The sequence below is a fragment of the Onychostruthus taczanowskii genome, unplaced genomic scaffold, assembly GCF_017590055.1.
Source record: "Onychostruthus taczanowskii isolate IOZ18803 unplaced genomic scaffold, ASM1759005v1 scaffold34, whole genome shotgun sequence".
NCBI classification, from domain to species: Eukaryota; Metazoa; Chordata; class Aves; order Passeriformes; family Passeridae; genus Onychostruthus; species Onychostruthus taczanowskii.
This window is the reverse complement of record NW_024500794.1, coordinates 2,610,479-2,630,203: the sequence shown is the minus strand read 5'-3', so window position 1 is coordinate 2,630,203 and position 19,725 is coordinate 2,610,479. Positions and strand designations below refer to the sequence as shown.

The following is a 19,725-nucleotide window of genomic DNA, read 5'->3' as shown; positions in this document are numbered from 1 at the left end:
AAATCCTGTTGCAGCTGAGCTTGGAAGAGGCCTTCCATCTCTACACGATTTTCATTAAGGCATTGTCCATCCTATCAATGGCTGCTCTCTCCACATATGTTTTGTATCCATTACTCTCTTCACCTGATGTTTGTGCACCCTGAGGTCACACCCACCCCGAGCACACAAAAAAAAAGGGTTCTTTCCTACACCTGATCCCAATCTCAATTCCTTCTTTTTCTTATTTCAAGAATCAATGAGTTTACCAACCAGAAGTTTTTTTTTCACCAGCTTCTTTCAGAAGTTGTGCTTGTCATAAATGAGAAATCCTAACTCCTGGAAAAGTAATTTCTGGTTTTACTAGAGTGGATGCCCAGCGAGATGCAGAGCATCGAACTCTCCATTGCAAGCCCTTTACCAAAGCTGTCAGGCCCATTTCCCCTTGCCCTATCCACTCTGTGCCTTGAGATCACCTCAAGTGATCTCCCTTTTCAAATCCTCCCTCCCTCCAGCAGTTTTCTCCCTCTTCAAATCCTCAAACACCAGTGGTTTCATCTCTGACTTTAATGGGAATCATTGAATCAAAGGGAACACAGATTCTGCAAGCAGGCTGGTATTGCTTGCAGGATATTGGTGCACTTTGGTGACAGAGCTGCTGACAGCCTCAGAGAGGCAGGACTAGAAAACAGACCGTGGAAGCACGCTGGGGAAGGCAGCTCTGGTGAACAGCCATGGGGTGGGAGGTGCTGGAGTGTCACACTGCAGTCTTAAGCATGTGCTTCATGTGCTCCTCAGTGTAGATATCTGCTGGCAGACGTCTCTATGTGCTAAAGAGTGTCTCTGGTCAAAAACCTGTGTGAGCATCTGCTCCCTTGGAGGGGCTTTGGGATGAAAACAGCCTGTTGTTCCCTAGAGTTCGGGGGTCTGAGTGGGAGCCAGAGGGGCTCGTCCTTTGCAGAAAGGGTGAGAACTCTGGAGATGGTTTTCAGAGGCTGCAGAAGGAATGAGTAGAGAAGGAAGGAAAAGGGAGCCAGGGAAGAGAGGGGCGAGGGAGAGAGAGGGAGAGAAAGAGAGCACACCATTACTATCATACTTTCAAACTTTTCCAAGACACAAATCTCATGGAGCCCACCATTACCTGTTCTTCTCCCCTCCCCTCCTAAATGAGTGTGCAAAACTATGTAATTCTTCAACAACTGATAAATCAGGAAACAGGGTGCACCCATTCTGAGATGGCAAAAACAAACCCTTCCAAAGTGCCTTCTGTGATATTTGTTAAACAAAACCCACAGCTCCTTTGCTTTTTCTCTCAAAGCAGGTACAAAACATTAACTACTAACTTAGATACCAAGTTGCAGACCATCAAGTATCCATCCTCCCATCTCACCTACCAAATAGAAAGGCAGCCCTAAAATGTAACTGTGAAAAAACGGGTAGCAACAGGTACACATCCTGCAAGCACTCGATAGCAAGAAACTAGAACAAATGCATTATGAACAGGAGAAAAAGCAGGTTGCTCTTGGTTGTTTAATTTCCTGGCAAGGAATAAAGCTTAGTTTCCTCTGGAGCACTGAGATATACTATACAGTTAAAGCAGGTAGTGAACAGAACCTTTGAACCTGCCTCCTTCAAACCGGCAGCATCCTCCTTAGAGAAGGAATGTGCTCATCAGTGGGATATCACAGTCCACCTTACTCATAAGCAGACTAGAAACGATTTCAAGGAGCTAGATTACATGAGTAGCAGGCCAATATGTCTTCCATCAATATTTTCTTGTGTATGACCTTTGTAGCTCTTTGGGCATTCAAGAATTGCCCTCCTGAACCACAGTGTTGCAAGGTGGCTGTTGTAGTGACAGAAAAGGAAAAGGAACACCACCCACAGAAGCACTTCGGCACGGGGAATTTAGAGGGCTGCAGGGTGATTACCCACATTGGGAGTTACTGGGGAAGGAGATGAGAGCACAGATCAGGAGAAAGCCCCAGGGAGCTCTGACATCAGGGACTTATTTTGAAGAATGACACTGCAGGGGATTTCCCTGTTTATTACAGATGTAGGAAAAAGTTAGGAAAGTGCTTCACCTGAGCCATGGCAGACCTGCTCAGATTATTTGCTGAGCTGTGACAATTGTTTGGACAGAGGGAAAACCTGCAGCCCCTCTGTATCACTAATTTTTGTGGTGAGGCACTCAAGTCACTGTGGAATATTGTCCAGATGTGACAACTGCTGTTGTGATGTGGGATGTGATGGGATATGCTGGGATTAGATGTGGTTAGGACACACAAGTGCCAAGTAGGGTAACAAGGAAGCTCTCATTCCACCACTATGAGCACACTAAACAGAGTTTTTGATTCCTTGTCTAATTACCTTAAAAATTAAAATACCACACTGTCTATTGTCTCCAGACTGATGGACACGGGAGACCATCTTCCTCTCTCACCTCATATACAAGCCTCTAAACATCTGGCTTTTATTGCAGGTCTCTGCTGCCAGAAGCAGCACTCCTGGATACTGTCTCTGTCACAAGATCTAGAAAGACAAGAGCTTCCAGCTCACAACAGGACTGTGTGAAAGCAAGAACAGCTTTTTGCTGTGTAGCAAAGTTTTGCCCAACACACACACACCCCTTGTGTGTGCGTTCACAGTACTGCCTCACTGCCAAAAATGGGTGGAAATTTTTCAAAAAAGCTACAGTGTTACTTGCCTCCTTCCTTTTTTATTGCATTTGAAATTCTGGTTTTATTGAGCTTGATCAACCAGAAGAATTCTACCAGTGACCTGAGAATAGATATTCTCCTTCTGAGAAGACAAAATAGAATCAAAGCACAGGCAAAGTGACTTTGCTGTGTTCACAACACTACTTGCATTCCGTTGTGATTGCATGTTTTCACAGACACTCCGACAGCTAGGAGCATGGATGTCTCATAAGTGATTCAATGTTTCTGCCTCTCCAAGTAAGGACTGAAAAAGCTGCAAATTCATATCTCCAGCAGCCTATCAGCAAAACCAGGGGCTTCACATTCCTAGAAAAATGTGGATTTTTTTTTTTCTCTCTCTCTGCCTCCTTAAAAAAGAAAACAACAACCAACTACACAAAACCAATCAACCCCAACAACAAAACCCTAATCAAAACTCTTGCTAACTCTTTATCTGATTCAGCCACAAACAAATACACTTGTTCTTTCCCTGGTCACTTTCTTCATACCCAGATAATATGAAGAATACTGCAGACTTGTCAAGGCTCATGCCAGGAGCCAATGCTCTCTGCCACTGGGTCTGCAGCACAGGTAGAAGTAGACCCAAGCAGGCACAGAGCAGAGCAGGGTGCAATGTGGCTGTGTTCAAGGCTGCCTGATGGAAGGCAGCCACCCCAGCTGCAGCCCAGCCCTGCAACTTCCTTCCTGCTGTGCAGACCCAACTGAGACACATGCAGGGGTCACTTCTAGGACAGAAATCCCAGTCCCAAGCTTGGTGCCTGGCAGCTGGATTACTGTGTGCGGCAGCAGGAACGCACATTTTGGGGTCTGCAGCTGGTGTGTAGCAGCTGGCATGCAGTGACTAGCTAAAAGTAGCTCAGGGTGGAATTTCTCTCTTGGCCACTTGGACTTGAATTTCAAGCACAAGCCACTCTCCCATCTATTTCTGTTTGCCTGCATTGTTCCTCTGCCCCAACAGCCACCAGGCACAAGAATGTTTTTCCCCTGTGGAGTAAGGAACTGGCATTTTGGAAGAGATCATCTCATTCCCACTCACTGGAAAGCAGAGTTTGGGGCATCTTAAAACAATGCTTAGCCTGTCAGTCCACCTAGGGTGACTGGAGGAAAGACCTATACCACCCAGGGCAGACTTTTCAACACCTTACTGATCTAGCAGAGGTGAATCTCTGCAGAAACAAGGAGAACAGATCAAATGCTGGGATGAGCTGTGGTGGGCAGGGAGAGGAAGGACTCTGAGCTTTGTCCTCCTGCTGAGACTGAGCACTTGCAGGGTTTATAGCAACTCTTTGCTACCAATCTGCTATAAACCCTGGAGCTGTTTCTAGTCCTGTTGGCATCTCCTGGGATGTGGGCTTTCTCCCCTGCAGAGCCCTTGCTCAGCTCAATACTGGAGTATCTCCTGGCATAGCTCTACCTCATGGTCTCAGTGACCACTGTGTACCACCTGCTAGCCTGGGCACCATTTCTGTATTTCTGCCTCTCTTCCGGGATGGGGAGAGAACTGGGCAGGGAAGAGCTTTCTATGTCCAGGTTACTGGCCCTTCTACCCCACAGTACAGCTGGTGCCTGGAGTCAAGCCTCTACCCTGCCGCTTTTCCTTAGGAAAACCACATAGCTTGAGCCCACCTTCTGGGATTCCTTGGGGCAGCGGGCCAAGAAACACTGCAGAGGCGCAAACCCATGGCCAATGGGGTCCAGTGCTCTGTCCAGGCAGATGCACCACGGGAAAGACTTGCTCTGCAAGTGGGTACTTACGCGAGGGTCCCACACAGGGTGAGGTGTGCCCGTGCCAGGAGTGCCCTCACTTCATATACTCCCCTTCGCTCACATAGTCCATAAAAGACCCCGGCAACTCAGCAAAATCTTCCAAGACAAGACTGGTGGAGTCCTCACCCAGCAGATCACTGTCGGGCCGGGATGCGCGGGGGCGCGGAGCCGGCGGTGGCGGCGGTGGCGGCTGTGGCGGCGGCTCAGAGACGCTGGCCTGGCCAGAGCCTGACAGCAGCTCCTCACAGTCCTCCGACTCCCCCTCGGAGGAGGCTGGCCCAAGGACGTGGTAGAGGCTGGGCAAGCGGATGTCGAAGCGAAGGCCAAACTTGGCGAAGAGCTTCTCGTTGAGGGAGTAGAGCTTCTCCGAGATGTCATAGCCCAGATGGGAGGAGAAGAGCCGGGCGATGTAGCGGTCCTTCCTCAGGAGGAGATACAGCTTCTTCCTCGGCCAGGTGATGTAGCTGCAGTCGGTCTCAGCTGTCAGCGTGACCTGTGGGGCAGGCAGTGAGTGGAGTAAGTCCCGCTGCCTGGGTGGGGTCACCCACCTTGCAGCCGTGTGCTTTACTCCAGGGAATGCCCTCAGCGCCTTTGAATCCCACTCTCCTTGGAGATGGTGGGGCTGGAGAGACAGATTGCCCTGGTTGAATGACTGGATAAATCCTTACCTATTGCTGTTTCCTCTCCCTAAGGAGGCAAAGACCCCATTTTCCTATGCAATTAGTAGCATGTCCTCATTTAACCCAGCCACACGGATGGCTACGATTCACCCTCTTGCTTTCAGATGATGCTCCCTTATTGACATCTGAGGGATGTAGCTGAAATGAACAGGGCAGCACAGACACCCCTATCCCTCAGAAATGCTACAGAGGGGGCTATTTTTGCAAGCCCAGTCAGTCTGAGTTGTCAGCAAGGAGCCCTGGGGGAAGCTGCTGACCCATTCTGCTGCTGGATTGCACAGCCCCACAGCCCTGCTCCAAGAAGGCCCTGAGTGTTGGAAGGGCCACCTGAAAGGCTTGCCTGGTCATCCTGCCATCCTGTCTCAGCAGTTCTGCTAGACTGTGTAGGGCTGAATGGCCTTGAAGGACATTGCAGCACAGCTCAGTGAGAGAGGAAATGAAAAGGTTTTATTGTGTTCATGTACATGAAGAAAACTCAGGTTTTTCAGATTGATTTAAGAGAATGTTTCGTTTTCCTTGTGGTTTTGCCAGCGTAGAGATCTTTTCCCCCTAAGTGTAGGACAAGAACAATTTCAGTAAAAAACATAATATAGTATGTAAGTGTATATTATAATAAATAATAATAATAAAGACAAGTAATGCAGGAGGGGTCAAACTGCCCTGGGCCAAAGAAGAACATCCGAGTGTAATGGAGACACTGGCATGTGAACAAGTGCCGGAACCAAAATATCCCGGGGGCTCCCTTTCACTCTGTGCCCAGGGGTCTCCTTGGTCAGCCGCCATGGCAGTGGGCCACTGGGAAGCTGAACATGGCTTGGCTGCATGTGTGTGTCCTTGGGTTTGATATTTAATGCCATTGCCCTGCAAACAGCTGTCTGATGAAAGAAATATAGGAGATAAAACCTGAGAACTTTCCCAGGCCAGGCAAGCAAAAAGAAGGGTCACACAGAAATTGAAATGACTGGAATCTCATTTTCTTAACCAGCTTCTGGCACAGTGATCAAAAGTGATCCCTTCTTGTGAGGGATTGAGATGCAATAAGCAAACCTGCCACCAAACCAGGACAGCAAGGCAGATTTCACTCCTGAATCCCCCCTGACACAAGTGCTCCGGCATCAGCAAGAGCCTGTAATTCAGCCTTCTGGGGGAAAGTGCCAGCCCTGAAACCAAACTCCTTCAGGCACTGGGACCCAACAGTCCTGTGGGAAGCACACAGCCAAAGCAGAAAGCTCAAGGAAGGCAGCTATTCTTGTAGACTAAGTCATGCTTCTGCCATTTTTCAGTGGACTCAGAATTGAAATAGTTCAATCCAGAGAGCAGTGGGGCAAGAAAAACCTTGGGCAAGAAAAACCTTCCATGCCTTCCTCCAGCAAAGACCCCGAGTCCAACAAGCACTTTTTAAACTAAATTATTGTGCTGCTAAGACAAGGCTGAGATAAGTTACAGAGTTTTATTAACTACTCAGGGTGAGAGGGACTAGTGGGTTAAACAGCTGCCAAAAACAGCACATCACCATGGTTCAGCATGTCCACCAAGAGTAAGGTCCTTCCAGGTACAGGACTGGTTAAGTGACACCTGATGACTGCTGGTCTCACACACCTGCTACTTCTTCATGCTCCTCCGTAAGCAAACATGGGGTTTAGGCATTTCCAGCACATGGCCTTCCCTACCTAAGGCTCTACATCTCCATCCTGATGCCAGGCACAGCTGACCTCACTGACCAGCCCTGTCTTGCAGAGCAGGAGAGGTGCCAGAGTGTGGTGCTGGCAGGGCTGGCACAGCCTGGCCCCAGCCTATCCCAAGCTGTCTCACACCACAGATGAAGACCCTCAGGAGCTCTGGGAACATTTATTTCCACGGAAATCAGCTCAGAAAATGCTGTGGATGTCTTTGCAGGTTACATGCCTGCAGTCAGCCATTGCAGTCAGCCGTTTCCCTGCCCATAGCCCATCACTCTCCCTGCTGGATTCTTGGGCAAATACAGCCCAGGAGCTAGCAGCAGTCTGCTGCCAGATTGAAGACCTGTGCAAAACATGAAATACCTCCAGTCGTAGCACAGCCATGCTGTTTTTACCTCTTCTACTTCATTATCTTGGTCCAACATCCCTATTTCTGCTCATACTCTGTAGCCCTGTGCCACAGTCACATAGCCAGCTATCTCCTGCAACGATAATCACTGGTGATGGCACTGTTTTCAGGAGCAATTACCATGACCCTTTCACACATGAGCCAAATTCAGACTCTAGGAAAGCAGATTTGGAGAGCTGCCCCGGTTTAACCAAGTCTGCTTGGGGCTACCCTCATGAGAAAGCATAATTTCCTCATGAGCATCCCATGATCCCAAGGGATTAGCAATATCCCTCCTCATATGCCCTAACTGACATAATGAGGGTTGACATCCTGACAGGTATCAGGCCATCCTGGGATGTGCGCTAAAGACAGAAGGATGTAGGCTTAAGTCATCTTCTCCAGAAGGAAAGCCAAAGAAACACTCTGGGGTGTTGACAGCAAGGCCAAAATCCTTTCAGTTACTGCAAATGAGAATTGGCCTGGCCTCTCAGCAGGAGATCTTTCTGCTCAGAAAGAACCATATTTGGGTGTGAATCATCCTTTCTGCTTCTCCACCCAAAACACATGACCATCAGAAACTTCTGCGAGGAACGGGATGTTTATGGATTTACATCACTGCTGCACATTGCCGCGGCTGCCATCCTGATGCTTGCTAGCAGCATGCAGGGCAGATGCATCAGTACAAAGGAACGGGATGTTTATGGATTTACATCACTGCTGCACATTGCCACGGCTGCCATCCTGATGCTAGGACAATGCACCTTGCTAGCAGCATGCAGGGCAAATGCATCAGTACAGGTACTAGAGAACACCCTAAGGGAAGAGAGCTGGCAGCCTGACACCTCGATTCCCTCATAAACAGGAAGGAGTTCCACCCTCCTTGCTATCAGCAGATAGTAGGAGCATGCCCTGAGGTCTTCAGAACAAGGTAAGAAAAAAGGTTAAACAGCTGATCACACAATCCTGTGCTGGCTAAACCACCAGGAAGGGGAGGAAAGTATTCCTGAAAAGTATTCCTGGTGCTTTGAATGGCACAACGAGGCCTCTCCACCTCCTTCTCAGACATGCAGCAAAGCACCAAGGAGTGAAGCTGAGCTGTGGTTACCTGGAAAGTTCCTTCCTCAGAAGGTCGCAGCGACTCCCACTCTGGAGAGTCCAGGAACTGGTATGGAAAGACGTAGTGAAGGAATTGTCCATCCTGGCACACTCGGATCCTGCAGAGGAGAGGTGAGGCAGACAGGCTTAGGCCACAAAACAGATGTCAGACAAATCTGATAGCTCAAACAGTGTATCCCACCAGAGAGGAAAGAAATAATTGTCTCACACATGTCTCGTACCCTCTTGGGACAGCTGCAGGTGCCTTAGTGATGAGGCTATCCCTCCTTTCTCTGTGGGATTTGCTGCCACTTCCCCATACTCCATCTGTGTTCTGTTTCTTGCTACACAGACAGCCCTCACAGGTGCAATGCTTGGTCCTAACTCAGGACTTCTCAGCCCACAGGACTGCTGCTTTCTAGGTACTTCTAAGCCAGCCTGTGGCTCTTTGTACTTGTATCTTCCTCCTGTCTCCAGGATTGCATGAGGGCATTCCCAGTCTTGGTATGGGAAGTCACTAGACTCAGGATCCCCCAAAATCCCCCTGCCCATGGTTCCTCACAGATCACCCCGAGGGCTCATAGTTTGCTGTGCATTACCACTCACTTTCTCTTGGCCTTCTAAGTATCCCTTTTGCCTACTTTTGCTACAGTTTCCTGCCAGGGTCAAGGTCAAATGTGCACTGAGTTCTGCTGTGGGAACAGAGAAGGATCTGCACAGGCCTGAAGCAAGGACAATGCCAGGGCACTCTGGAGTTCTATTCATAGCTCTGCATCACCAGACCTGGGGCCTCTTGCTTTCCTGTCACCATGTACCCCTGTTGTATGATGCACAAAGGAAATTCCTGCCTTCAGGAGTTAAAAGACTATTCACCTTTGGCTTCCAATCAGCTGGCAGTGCTTCCTGGAAGGGTCAGGGATTGCAAGGCACATTTCCCAATCCAGGCATATTCTGAATTTCCAAGACCCCAGGTGATCATTTTAAGAAAGAGCACCGTAACAGCAATGCTCTGCTGGGTCAGCAAGGACCCCACAAGGCAATAGAGTGGGTACTAGGAAATGTAAATCCATTCCCATCTCCATGGAGCATCGTTTACCAGCCAAGATGCATGTTTCCCACTGCAAAAGAGAGCCCAACAACTACCCACCATCACCATCTTACTGTCTGTTGTAGCACTTTCATGCCCACAGAGTAGCATCACGTCATCCAGTGCAGGTCAAGATAGCACAGACTCTTCCCCATCAATATTATTTACGGATACAGTAAACTTCAGAGCCAGCTGCTGACCAGAGATGTTTGGTAAGGTGAAGCACTACTGGAAACACATATACCAAATTTCCCTCCAGTGCTATGCCATTCAACATCCTGGTGGACCCAGAGTGCTCTTAACACATCTTAGAAAAGGGACCAACACCAAAAAAAGGAAGGTCAGCCATTCTTCTTTGCAAACTCCCTCACCAGAGAGGATTGGCCACTGCAGTAAAACAGGAGGCCCAGGTGATGCTTTGTATTCCCAAAGGAAAATCCTTGTGAGACACACCTCCTGCAGCTCAGAACTGCTCCTATTTAGAGATCTTCTTCCTTTCCCATTCTTATGTAACATTAGTGCCAAGTTCCTGGCAGCGGACTGGAAGCCAACACTATTGCTATTTGTATGCATCTGGATTTTGCAAATCGTTAAGTGGATATGCTGCTAAAGGCATGCCACAGGATCTCAGGTGAACAAATGCCAGTACTTGATCAGCACAGTTCATTCAATCAAATCTCCAGTGTGACTCTCTACAGGTCCCTGAGGTTCTCCTTGGTGTCCAGAAGAAGGAATATCACAAATGCTTGACAGCACAGGGAAAGAAAGACACCTGATTAGGCAGGATCCACCACAGGAAAATACTCTCTCTTTTGAGGAAATTGTGCTCAAAGTGAAAAATGTCAAAGCCCTGAGGATTGGGGTGTCGGGAACAGGAACTTCCCCCTGAACACTGCTGGCCAGGGAGAGCAGGTGAACTGAGGCCTCAGCACACAGCTCTTCACATCACAGAAGGGTGCCTGGTACCCCCAGAGACCACAGGTCCAGACACACTGCTCTCCTGCCTTGAGAAACACATCCTCATAGCCAGTTTGCTCCCATCAGAAATAAGATCACTTCAAAATGACAGACAAAGGGGTAAGGATTCATCAAAAGTATCACAGGTAAGACTGAGCTAGCCACTTCATTGCCCATAGCTTGAATCTGCAAACCATTCCCTGAAATGCTCTTAAGTTAGTAAAACAAAACTAACACCCCAAAAAGCAAATTTCCCCCTTCCCCAACAAACTGATGCGTAACTCAGATTCTTTTCAGAGGGAGGAACCAATCCTCACTCACCCCAGTTTCTACAGAGGGTGATAACACAACAATAAGCCACAGTGGTTTGCAGTCAGACTTTGTTCAGAAATGGGGGAGCCTTTACCTGCCGGACAGCAGCAGCGAGAGGCGGTCAATGGGTGTCTTGCCCTCCACCGCATAATTCTGGTCTCTGACTAGCGACTGGACCTGCTCTTCACAGCACTTCACGATTTCTTTGTAGACTTCCAGGGGCACCTGCAAGGGCAGGTACATGGTCTTGTAGAGGAGGTCAAACTCTTCTGGGATGGTGTTTCTGCGGAGCCGGTAAGCCAGGTGAGCCAGCTGAAGCAAGCAGGCGAGGACCAGCAGCATGTTCCAGATGAAGATGTCCAGCCCACAAGCGCTCAGCCAGCCCCACAGAGCATAGCAGAAGTAGCCTGGGGCCAGGAGGCCAAAGATATAGAGGGACCCAAAGATGCCACTTCCCCCCATGTAACCCAGGAGGACAATGCAGCTGGCCAGCTGGTAGGCTGCTTCCTCCATAATCTCCTTCCAAGCATCACACACCGGAGGCCGGAGAACAGCCTGGTCCCAAGAGGGGCTGTTTGTGCTCATCCTGTCCAACTCCCAACCCTCCCCAGCCGTCCTGCGCTCAAAATGAATTGTCATACACAAAGGGTGCTGCAGAGTTTGGAAACCAGAGCTGCTGGGTAGCTGTTCCTCCTCCTCTTCCTCTTGTGCACCGTCTGGTCCCACAGCAGTGTTTCAAAGTAACATGCTAAAAACGTGCTGCCGAGTGCTTTTGCACTTGAAAAATTCCAAAGGCGTTTGCTTCTCCTCTTTGTGGCTCACAAAGCGTCGACTGGCCCCCTCCTTAGCCACAACTGTGAGAAAAGAAGCTGGCAAATGTGGGGCCAAAAGAGCTCGGTCAGAAAAAGAGTCGAGGCCATTAGCTGGAAAACTCACAGACAGGACAGAGATCTCTTTGCACTGCCTGTCTCGCCTGCGCTGCAGCAAATGGAATAGCGACTGTCAGAGAGCAGCAGAGGGAGCTGGTGTTGAGTGTGGAATGTGTATCTCTTGGCAGTGGAACGGAGAGAGACCCCAAATGGATAACCATGTTTGGAATTGAAATCCAAGGAGCAAAAGCAGCGAGGAGAACAGAGAGCAAGCATGCACCCGCTACTTAACATAACTCAGGCAGCCAGATAAGCCCAGCTCAGCGCGAGGAGAGGAAAGAAGGGAAAACAACCAGCTTATCGTGGCGAGCTCCAGTCACACATCGGGCTCTGCACCGCTCTGCACTCCTGCGAGAGAGTGACTTTCACGCAGCACAAAAAAGGAAAAAGGTCACCCCCTTTTCCCACTGTGGTTCGTAACTGTGGCAGGGACTTGGCAAAAGAAGAGAGGCTGGCTCTCAATTAATACTTTCCAGGTCCATTGCAGCCTCTCCTTACTCCAGGGAGCTTCCTCTCGTCTCGTGGGGTGTTTTAGATCAAGGGGCACAAGGAAAAGCTTTGCACAGTCAGAGAACTGTGAATGCAAGGGATAAAACTAGAGCAAACAAGACTCTGGTACCCAGTTTCATCTGTCATGAAGATGACACTTTGACTGCCTGCCAAAAGCTTTGTAAGTGTGTAACACTTGGAAGCACATTTTGTGGGGGAATCCTAGTTGAGGGATTACAGGCTCTGGTGGGAATCACCCTTGAGAAACATCATCTCACATTCTCATTTTCCTAATAGTTATTTAGAACCTGCCCCAGACCCTCATTTAGCTCAAACAGGACAGCCAACACTTCCCACTCAGGTAACCCAGGACATAGGCACAAGAGGGAGCCTTTGAGGTCAGTCCTCCATGGTCAGCTACACAAAACATGCATAAATTCAATTCCTCCCCTGCTTCAAGTAACACATTATCAGTCACACAGGCAGGATCTGCCCCACTGCCAGGATGCAGTTACATTTCAGGCATTGACGCAACCCACGTGGTCTCCCATCACAGTATGAAGTCAGCCTGCATGGGTCAGTGGGGTAGAGATAGGGTTTCAAGGGTGGTCGTGTTTCAGGCTGAGCTTGCAGCTGCCCTGCCTAACATGCCATTCCCATTGGCACCATTCAGTTAAAGACACACTGATTGCCTCTCTGAACTCACAGTGCTCTGGAATAACGCTGTCTCCCGGGCAAGGCTGCAGCAATGCTTTATGGCAACCTTCAAGAATTAATCGTGGTTTTGGCCAGCACAATCTTATTTCTGCAATGATGAGGCCATCTGCAACAGAGAGCTGCATGGCTCCTAAGAGCCATCCTGGCAGGTTGACATGTGGGAAAGAAAGAAGACAAATTAAGCCTTGCACAGGGTGAGCACAGTCCATTCAGAAAGGTGCTTTCTGTTAAAGGTAAAGTGAAACAGGGAACCTGGTCTTCAGAGACCCCTTAACTAAGTGAAGAAATAAATCCTAGCTACTGAAGCAGAACAACACTCATCTGCAAGAGTTATGGGGAAATTAAGAACTTTCTCTTGACCTTCTCTCCAAAGCAAGACAGATGATCTTATAGGTAAAGCACCACAATAAAAATCTTGGAATCCAGGCTCTGTTTTTCATACCATTGCCATATACTCGCTATATGATCCCAACAACAACTAGTTGTCCTTGTTGTTCTGCCTTTAGGCCTCTGCAAAAAATCTGTAAGGAGCCTTCTCTCCAAGATAGGCTGACATCTGATAAAATGGGGAGCTGGGATATAAAGATTGTGAACACTTAGGAAAAAGATACTTACATAAGATCTCTGAGACAAAACTGAACTGCTATAAGAAGAAATGTAGAATTACATTAGAGGAAGCATCCTGAGAAGCACCATGGTAATTTCTCCTACCTTTTCATACTACCAAAACCCTTTTGCAGGGCATCAAAGAAAGTGGAAAAAAGGAAGTTAATAATTTCATCCTTCAGTTAGGTAAATTCCCGAGTAAAAAATAAACTAGAACACAGTGTTAATGACTCATTAGGACAATGAGTTTATGTTCTGACATCTTCTGGAACATAAATAGTGGTGTTGCAGTGATGCTGAAGCACTGTGGGTGACGATGACCTGTTATGATTTCTCTGTGAAAGGCAGACAGGAAGCTTTCAACCTACAGCAATAACAGCACAAAGATCTCATTAGAAACAACACAACTTTTCTGCTGGGTCCCAATGTGACATTGTAGAGAAAATGATACAGCACTTTAAAAGGTAGATCTCGGAGCACACATTAGAGGTTAACTTAGTGTTTTCAGACTCAAACTTCCAAAAGGAAGATTTGTAAAGTGATTGAACCACCAAGACTAAATCTTCCTTTCTCCCTTGACAGTACCATGGCCATACAGATCATCTTCACAGCACTTTCAGTCTTCTACACAGCAAAAGTAAAAAACCCCTCTTATTACCAAAGACACATTTTATTTTCATGCCTTACTTTGGATTGAATACTCTTCATCCAGGGACACTGGTTCATCCAAGACAAGTGTTCAGAAGCCAATACTGATTCAATGGGAAAGGGGAATACCAAAGTTGAAAACAATTTGGAATGAAGATGGCAAGTTCATAGAAAACACCTGAGCAACATTAACACCCTTCCCTGGAAGTAAACAGGTAACCATTACTACAAATTGTGTTTGTGAAAAACAGACATGTCAGGCTTTTCAGCACTGAAGCAGGCAGTGTGGAAACAGGTACTTCACTGATTTCACCACTTTAAATGGACTCAACCAGTAGCACTTAATATTTAGCTGCACGTGATGATGCAACACAGGTACAGCCTGCACTATGTTTGGCAAATAAATCCTCTGTCCTTGAGAGCCACACAACACAGAGATTATCAGTCCCACATCTCACAGCAGCTGCATGACTGGTTATTTTGCCCATCCTTTTGGAAATCAACAGGTTCACTACTGATCCCATAAGCTGAAAACCAGTTCAATCACCTGTGTTGAGGACACTAACACCTTGGTGGCTTGAAGTCAGAGAGGGCATAATCAAACACCTCTTTTTTGATTTATTATCTAGTGCATTGTTGGCATTAGTCTGTAGAACTGTTACTTACACATGAATAAACACCATAGCTCCAAAATATACACATTTGATTCACAACTGCTGGGAAAGGTCTCAAGCCTACTCCAGACAGGCTCACAGTGAATTACAAAGGTTCAGAGATGGCATGTACTGTATCTAGTTGTGCTGCTCTATAGTTCAGTCAAGTTTCCTGCTACTGCTGTGCTTCACACCCTCAAGGTACACACCACCCTGTGCAGGGCAGTGTCTGTCACCAACACTGTCGGCAAGTATTAACGCAGGAACTCCCACTCCCTGAATGAAACACTGAATGCACTCCACAGGAATACCACAGTAAGAAATGAAGTCACTCAGCAAGGAATTTGATTTGACTACAAAGTTCTCCCATTGTTGCTTTAAGTGTAGAGCTGTCCAGTATCCTTTCTGTACTTGTTACACACAGGTACATCAGCATCCCATTCATTTCCAAAAACTTTCTGAAGTACTTGCCACGTTTTTACCCTCATGGAGGTCTAAACATCCCAATTCTTAAGTGAACAGAATTTGTGTGAAATTGTGCAGGAATGTTTTTTTATTTTACTGACCTGATATAAGCAGCACTCCAGTCTCACTTGGCCACTTCCTGCCCTGCTCTATTCTGTGGCACCATTTTCACAGTTTACCATGCTACCATAAAGCTGGTGCTCATCTACCTCTTAGCATTCTCTTCAGTTCATGCTCTGACACACAATGGTTCAACAGTTCTTGTTGTGACAAACACTCCATGTGTGGAGACACGAGGTTTGATTCTACTTCTCAGAAGGCTGATTTATTATCTTATGATATATAATATATTAAAATACTACATTAAAACTATACTAAAATAACAGAGAGAAAAAAATGATCAGAAGGCTACAAAGAGCAAAAATAGAATAGAATAACAAAATCTTGTGACTGCTCACAGCCTCAGCACAGGTGTCTGTGATTGATTATCAATTGAAACAGCCCACATGGACTAATGGAAGATGCACCTGCTGCATTCCACAGCAGCAGACAGTTATTGTTTACATTTCTCTCCTGAGGCCCTCAGCTCCTCAGAGGGGAAAAATCCTAGCAAAGGATTTTTCATAAAATATCATAACTACAGGTTCCTACCTCAAGACAATAATAAACACCAAGAAGAGCACCAGGTCCTGCTCCTCAAACAGCTAGTGCCACAGGCAGCTTTGAATGCTTTCTGCCAGAGCCAAACCCGCATCCCTGCTCTGAGGCTGAAAGGCAGCGTGGACAGAACTCTTGCCTCAAGACAGGACTTTCAGAAAACATTCCCAGAGGAAGAGCCTAAACTCTCCTCATGCAACTTGTGAGTCTCAACTGAGGTAGCACCGAGTGTCACATACTAAATGTTCACAGCCAAAAACCATTGCTAACTCAGGATACACAGGGCCCGGCAGGCAGAGAAACAATCATGACTGCACTCACCCCTGCAGCAGGATCAAAGCCAGGAGAAAAATCAAGACAAAGCACAGGTTTTGTCTCTTCAGTTTCTGAAGAGAAAACTCATCAGGAGAAAAAGTAATTAGTGATACCATATTCAGGAAAGTCAACTCACCACAGGAAGAGTAACATTAGGGTTGCACAATTACATATTATGAAGCCAGAAAAGCCCCACCAGTAACAAGACAGAAATTGCACCTAATGTTTCTCTAGATTGTAAGAAGGAGTCAAAGGCAACAGCTACCTTCCCACCATCATCTCATACAAGTGAAAGAAGCCAGAAAACAAAAGCCCATGCGTGCATAGCACAAGATCAACAGAAAAAAAAACTCAGCAAAAAAAAAAACCCCTTTACTTTCAGGCAAGTAAGCTGTACATAAAAGTCACTTGCAGTAACAGGGAGCAGCAGTCCCCTGCTCCCTTTCTGTTGCAGAACTACTGGCTCAAGCAAGTTTTGAGACGGAAAGTACCTAATTTTTCATTATAAAGAATGAAGCTCAGGTAACGGTATTCAAAAGCCATTGGAAGAATCTGAATACGGAGAAATCAAATCCAGTTTTGACTCTAAGGAAGTTCATTTCATAAGACTGTGGTCACCTTTGTGCAAACATAGTTACAGCTACTGTCACAAACAGCACTGCAAGATTCAGCACGACTGCTGAAAGCTGCAAGAGTGCAATATGATTTCACAATTTGCATCAGTGGGAAAACCCACCAAAGTCCTCTCTGTTCAACCACACCACCACAGCAATCAGTAGGAAGAAAGAGATCCCATGTCAATGATTGAACACGCTTTCCTCATTCTCTCATTCCTCATTCTCTCATAAGGAAGGCACTGTCATTTCTTTAAACAGAAGCCAGGAACACTGGTCATTTTCAGGCTTTTATTAAGAGGAAAAAAATATATTTTCTATAGCAGTGGTCAAGAGCAAGCAGTGGAAAAGCTACAGATGTGATGCATACTGTATCATTAAAGACTCTTCATAAATAGACTCTGTTTATATTTGTTCTTTGAAGTAAGTTCTTTTTCACCACCCTCACAGGACAGCAATGTTGGCTGTAATGTCAATGAAGACAATGTAAATTATTTTCTTGCAGAAATAATTTATTTTGCAGCTTTCCAGCACACAGTCACACCAAAGACATCATCTAGAAGAGAAAGAAAACACAGCTTCACAAAACATGGATTTCCACTGGATATTGAGCAACAGTTCAACAATCAACAAAAAAAACCCAGCACAAACCCACAAAAACCAACTCCCATGTGCCCTAGCACCAGAAATCTAAACTGAGGTTTGGATCTCTTAGCAGATGACAGAGGCAGCACCATTCTCACTGCTGAAGGGTGACTCACAGAGGCTGTGTGCTGCCAAGGGTTTCACCACCCTCACAGGACAGCAATGTTGGCTGTAATGTCAATGAGGATTGCTCTGCCTTCTCTTTCGTAAGGGCAACACCATCATGAACACTACTCTGGGCCTTCCAGGGCACCAGCTGAGGTGCCAGGGCACTTTAGAGGCAGAGATCCTGAAGGCTGTACTCACCCCACTCAGTCCTGCTCATCTCACTCATATCTTGAAGCCCAGAGCTCTCATACACTCTTTGTGAGCTTCAATTAGGTGCCCACAATTTTCTTCTCCCTTCTCAATAATGCTGCAAAACAAAAAGATTTCCAGGGTTCAGCAATAAAATATTCACTTTCTTTTAGCTAAAGAAACAGAACTGACAAACTGTTGGGGACAATTAAAAATCCCTATTAGGATCCAGAGATACTTTTTTTTTCTATCCTGTCAAGGGAACTGCTGTTCCAGACAATGTAAAACCATCCCAAAAAGTTTCCCAAGTCTGGAGCTGTGCACTTAAAACTCTGACAACAGGCATAACAGAACTTCCTGTTAACAGGCCAGGGTCTATTCTGGGCAAGTCCGGATGGGGATTTGTTATACAACACAAGGCTGTCACATCATCAAGTATGCTGAGCTGGCCAGTTTCAAATTATCCAGTAGGGAAGCAACAAAATTTCTCCAGTAAGAGAACAATATAGAACAGATTAATCAGTAAATGATATTTTAGTCCAACTTCAGTTGCAATTAAAGGACCCTGAAGCAAAAAGCAAAACAAAACACAGCACCTATCCAGCTATTGTTGAAAAAATTATTCACCATACATGGTAACTTTTGATGTTACTCATCTACCCAAGTAAGAGCCTCTCATTGTTGGTATATCAGGTACACCACAAAAGAAGTTCAGACTTGCTTTTTGACTGAATGACAGAGCTGTTAGGTTTGTTCTTAGTTTTTTTTTTAACAATGAGCATAGACACGTCCCCTGGCTGCCCAAGGCAACTCCATCTGACCAGTAACATCCATCCTACTATCCTTTCCTTAGGGGACCCTGGATTCACCTCTACTCTACCATGTAATTAGCCATGCTCCCCTAAACTTAGCAAAACCAGTGTTCAGTATTATGTCACCTACCATCTATACCATCAGCAAAGTGAAAAAAAAAAAGAGAGACAACTTGGTCATCAGATTAAAGTTTTTTAAACTTTAAAGATTCACTGTAAAAGAAGCTCCATTTTGAGGATGCACTTTATACAATTTTATAGGTCCTATGATCATGACTAAGCCTATAATTACCAAAGCAGCTATACAGGTCACTGCCGAATTTTGAACTTCTCCGGAAAATGTCATCCTCTGAGACTCAAAAAAAAAACCCCAGAGTATTTTGCTTTATTTAAAAGAGAATGTAACTTATACTCAGGTGAACAATAAAGTTTTCACCTGCTGGTACGTGTCGCTTCAATCAACAAGAGTGAAGATTTACAAGCAGCATTAAAAGCTGATCTTTGAAACCTATTTTAAACACGGGCTACGAAGGTTTTAAACTCTTCGTTTCTAAAGTATCCTTTTAAGTTTTCTCTCCCTATTCACACTGTCCCTCCTCCCTCGGATGCTCCAGCACCCTCCGTCCGGGATGGAGCGCCCCCAGGATGCCGGGCGCACGAACCCCTGGAAGGGAGGGAACGCGGCGGGCAGGGCGCACACCCGGGGGAAGGGGGAAGGCCCGGCCGCGAGGGGCGGCCGCGGGGAGCCCGGGGCCGGTCCCTACCAGGCGTCCCGCGCCTTCTTGGTCTCGGGGCAGGCGCAGCAGGCCTTCAGCGGCTTCTTCTCCTCCCGCGCCTCCCCCGCGCCCTTGCCGTCGCAGCTGGCGGCGGCCATCGAGGACATGGCGGGCAGTTCCCGGCTCCCTCAGCCCGCGGGGAGAACGGGCCGGCGGCGGCCGTGCGAGCGCGGCTGGTTCCGGGAACCTCGCCCGCCCCTTCCCGGCCCGCGGCCTGCCGGGAGGGGTGAGTGCGGGCCCTCCTCCCGCCGCTGCCCCGCCTCTTCCTGGCCGTCACCCCGAGGCGAGCGTGGGCGCTGCCGCACAGTGGCGGGGCGAAAGTGACATTTTCCAGGGACACGCAGTACTGAACGAGCCCGAAGGGGAAGGAGGGAGCTGGCAGCGGGGAGGACAAGTGGCTTCGTCAGGCGAGAGCAGCTGGCTCCCGCCGCAGTCAGC

The 19,725-nt window shown here is 47.2% G+C and overlaps 2 protein-coding genes across 3 annotated transcripts; both read right to left on the bottom strand.

Moving 5' to 3' along the window:
- Positions 1–528: 528 nt before the first annotated feature.
- On the bottom strand, positions 529–11,690 carry POPDC2 (popeye domain containing 2). 2 transcript variants are annotated; one of them, XM_041411045.1, is made up of 4 exons: positions 10,759–11,690; positions 8,319–8,427; positions 4,452–4,956; positions 529–971 (listed from the first exon to the last, which is right to left on the bottom strand). In XM_041411045.1, the coding sequence occupies exons 1-3, from the start codon at positions 11,301–11,303 to the stop codon at positions 4,498–4,500; spliced, it is 1,113 nt and encodes a 370-aa protein (XP_041266979.1). In that variant the 5' UTR covers positions 11,304–11,690; the 3' UTR covers positions 529–971; positions 4,452–4,497. The 2 variants fall into 2 exon arrangements, with proteins under 2 accessions (XP_041266979.1, XP_041266980.1); XM_041411046.1 differs by having other exon boundaries at positions 4,590–4,956.
- A 5,344-nt stretch (positions 11,691–17,034) lies between these two features.
- Positions 17,035–19,505, bottom strand: LOC121339243 (cytochrome c oxidase copper chaperone). Its single transcript, XM_041410896.1, has 4 exons — positions 19,276–19,505; positions 17,709–17,817; positions 17,256–17,313; positions 17,035–17,184 (listed from the first exon to the last, which is right to left on the bottom strand). The coding sequence occupies exons 1-2, from the start codon at positions 19,392–19,394 to the stop codon at positions 17,733–17,735; spliced, it is 204 nt and encodes a 67-aa protein (XP_041266830.1). The 5' UTR covers positions 19,395–19,505; the 3' UTR covers positions 17,035–17,184; positions 17,256–17,313; positions 17,709–17,732.
- Positions 19,506–19,725: the final 220 nt, after the last annotated feature.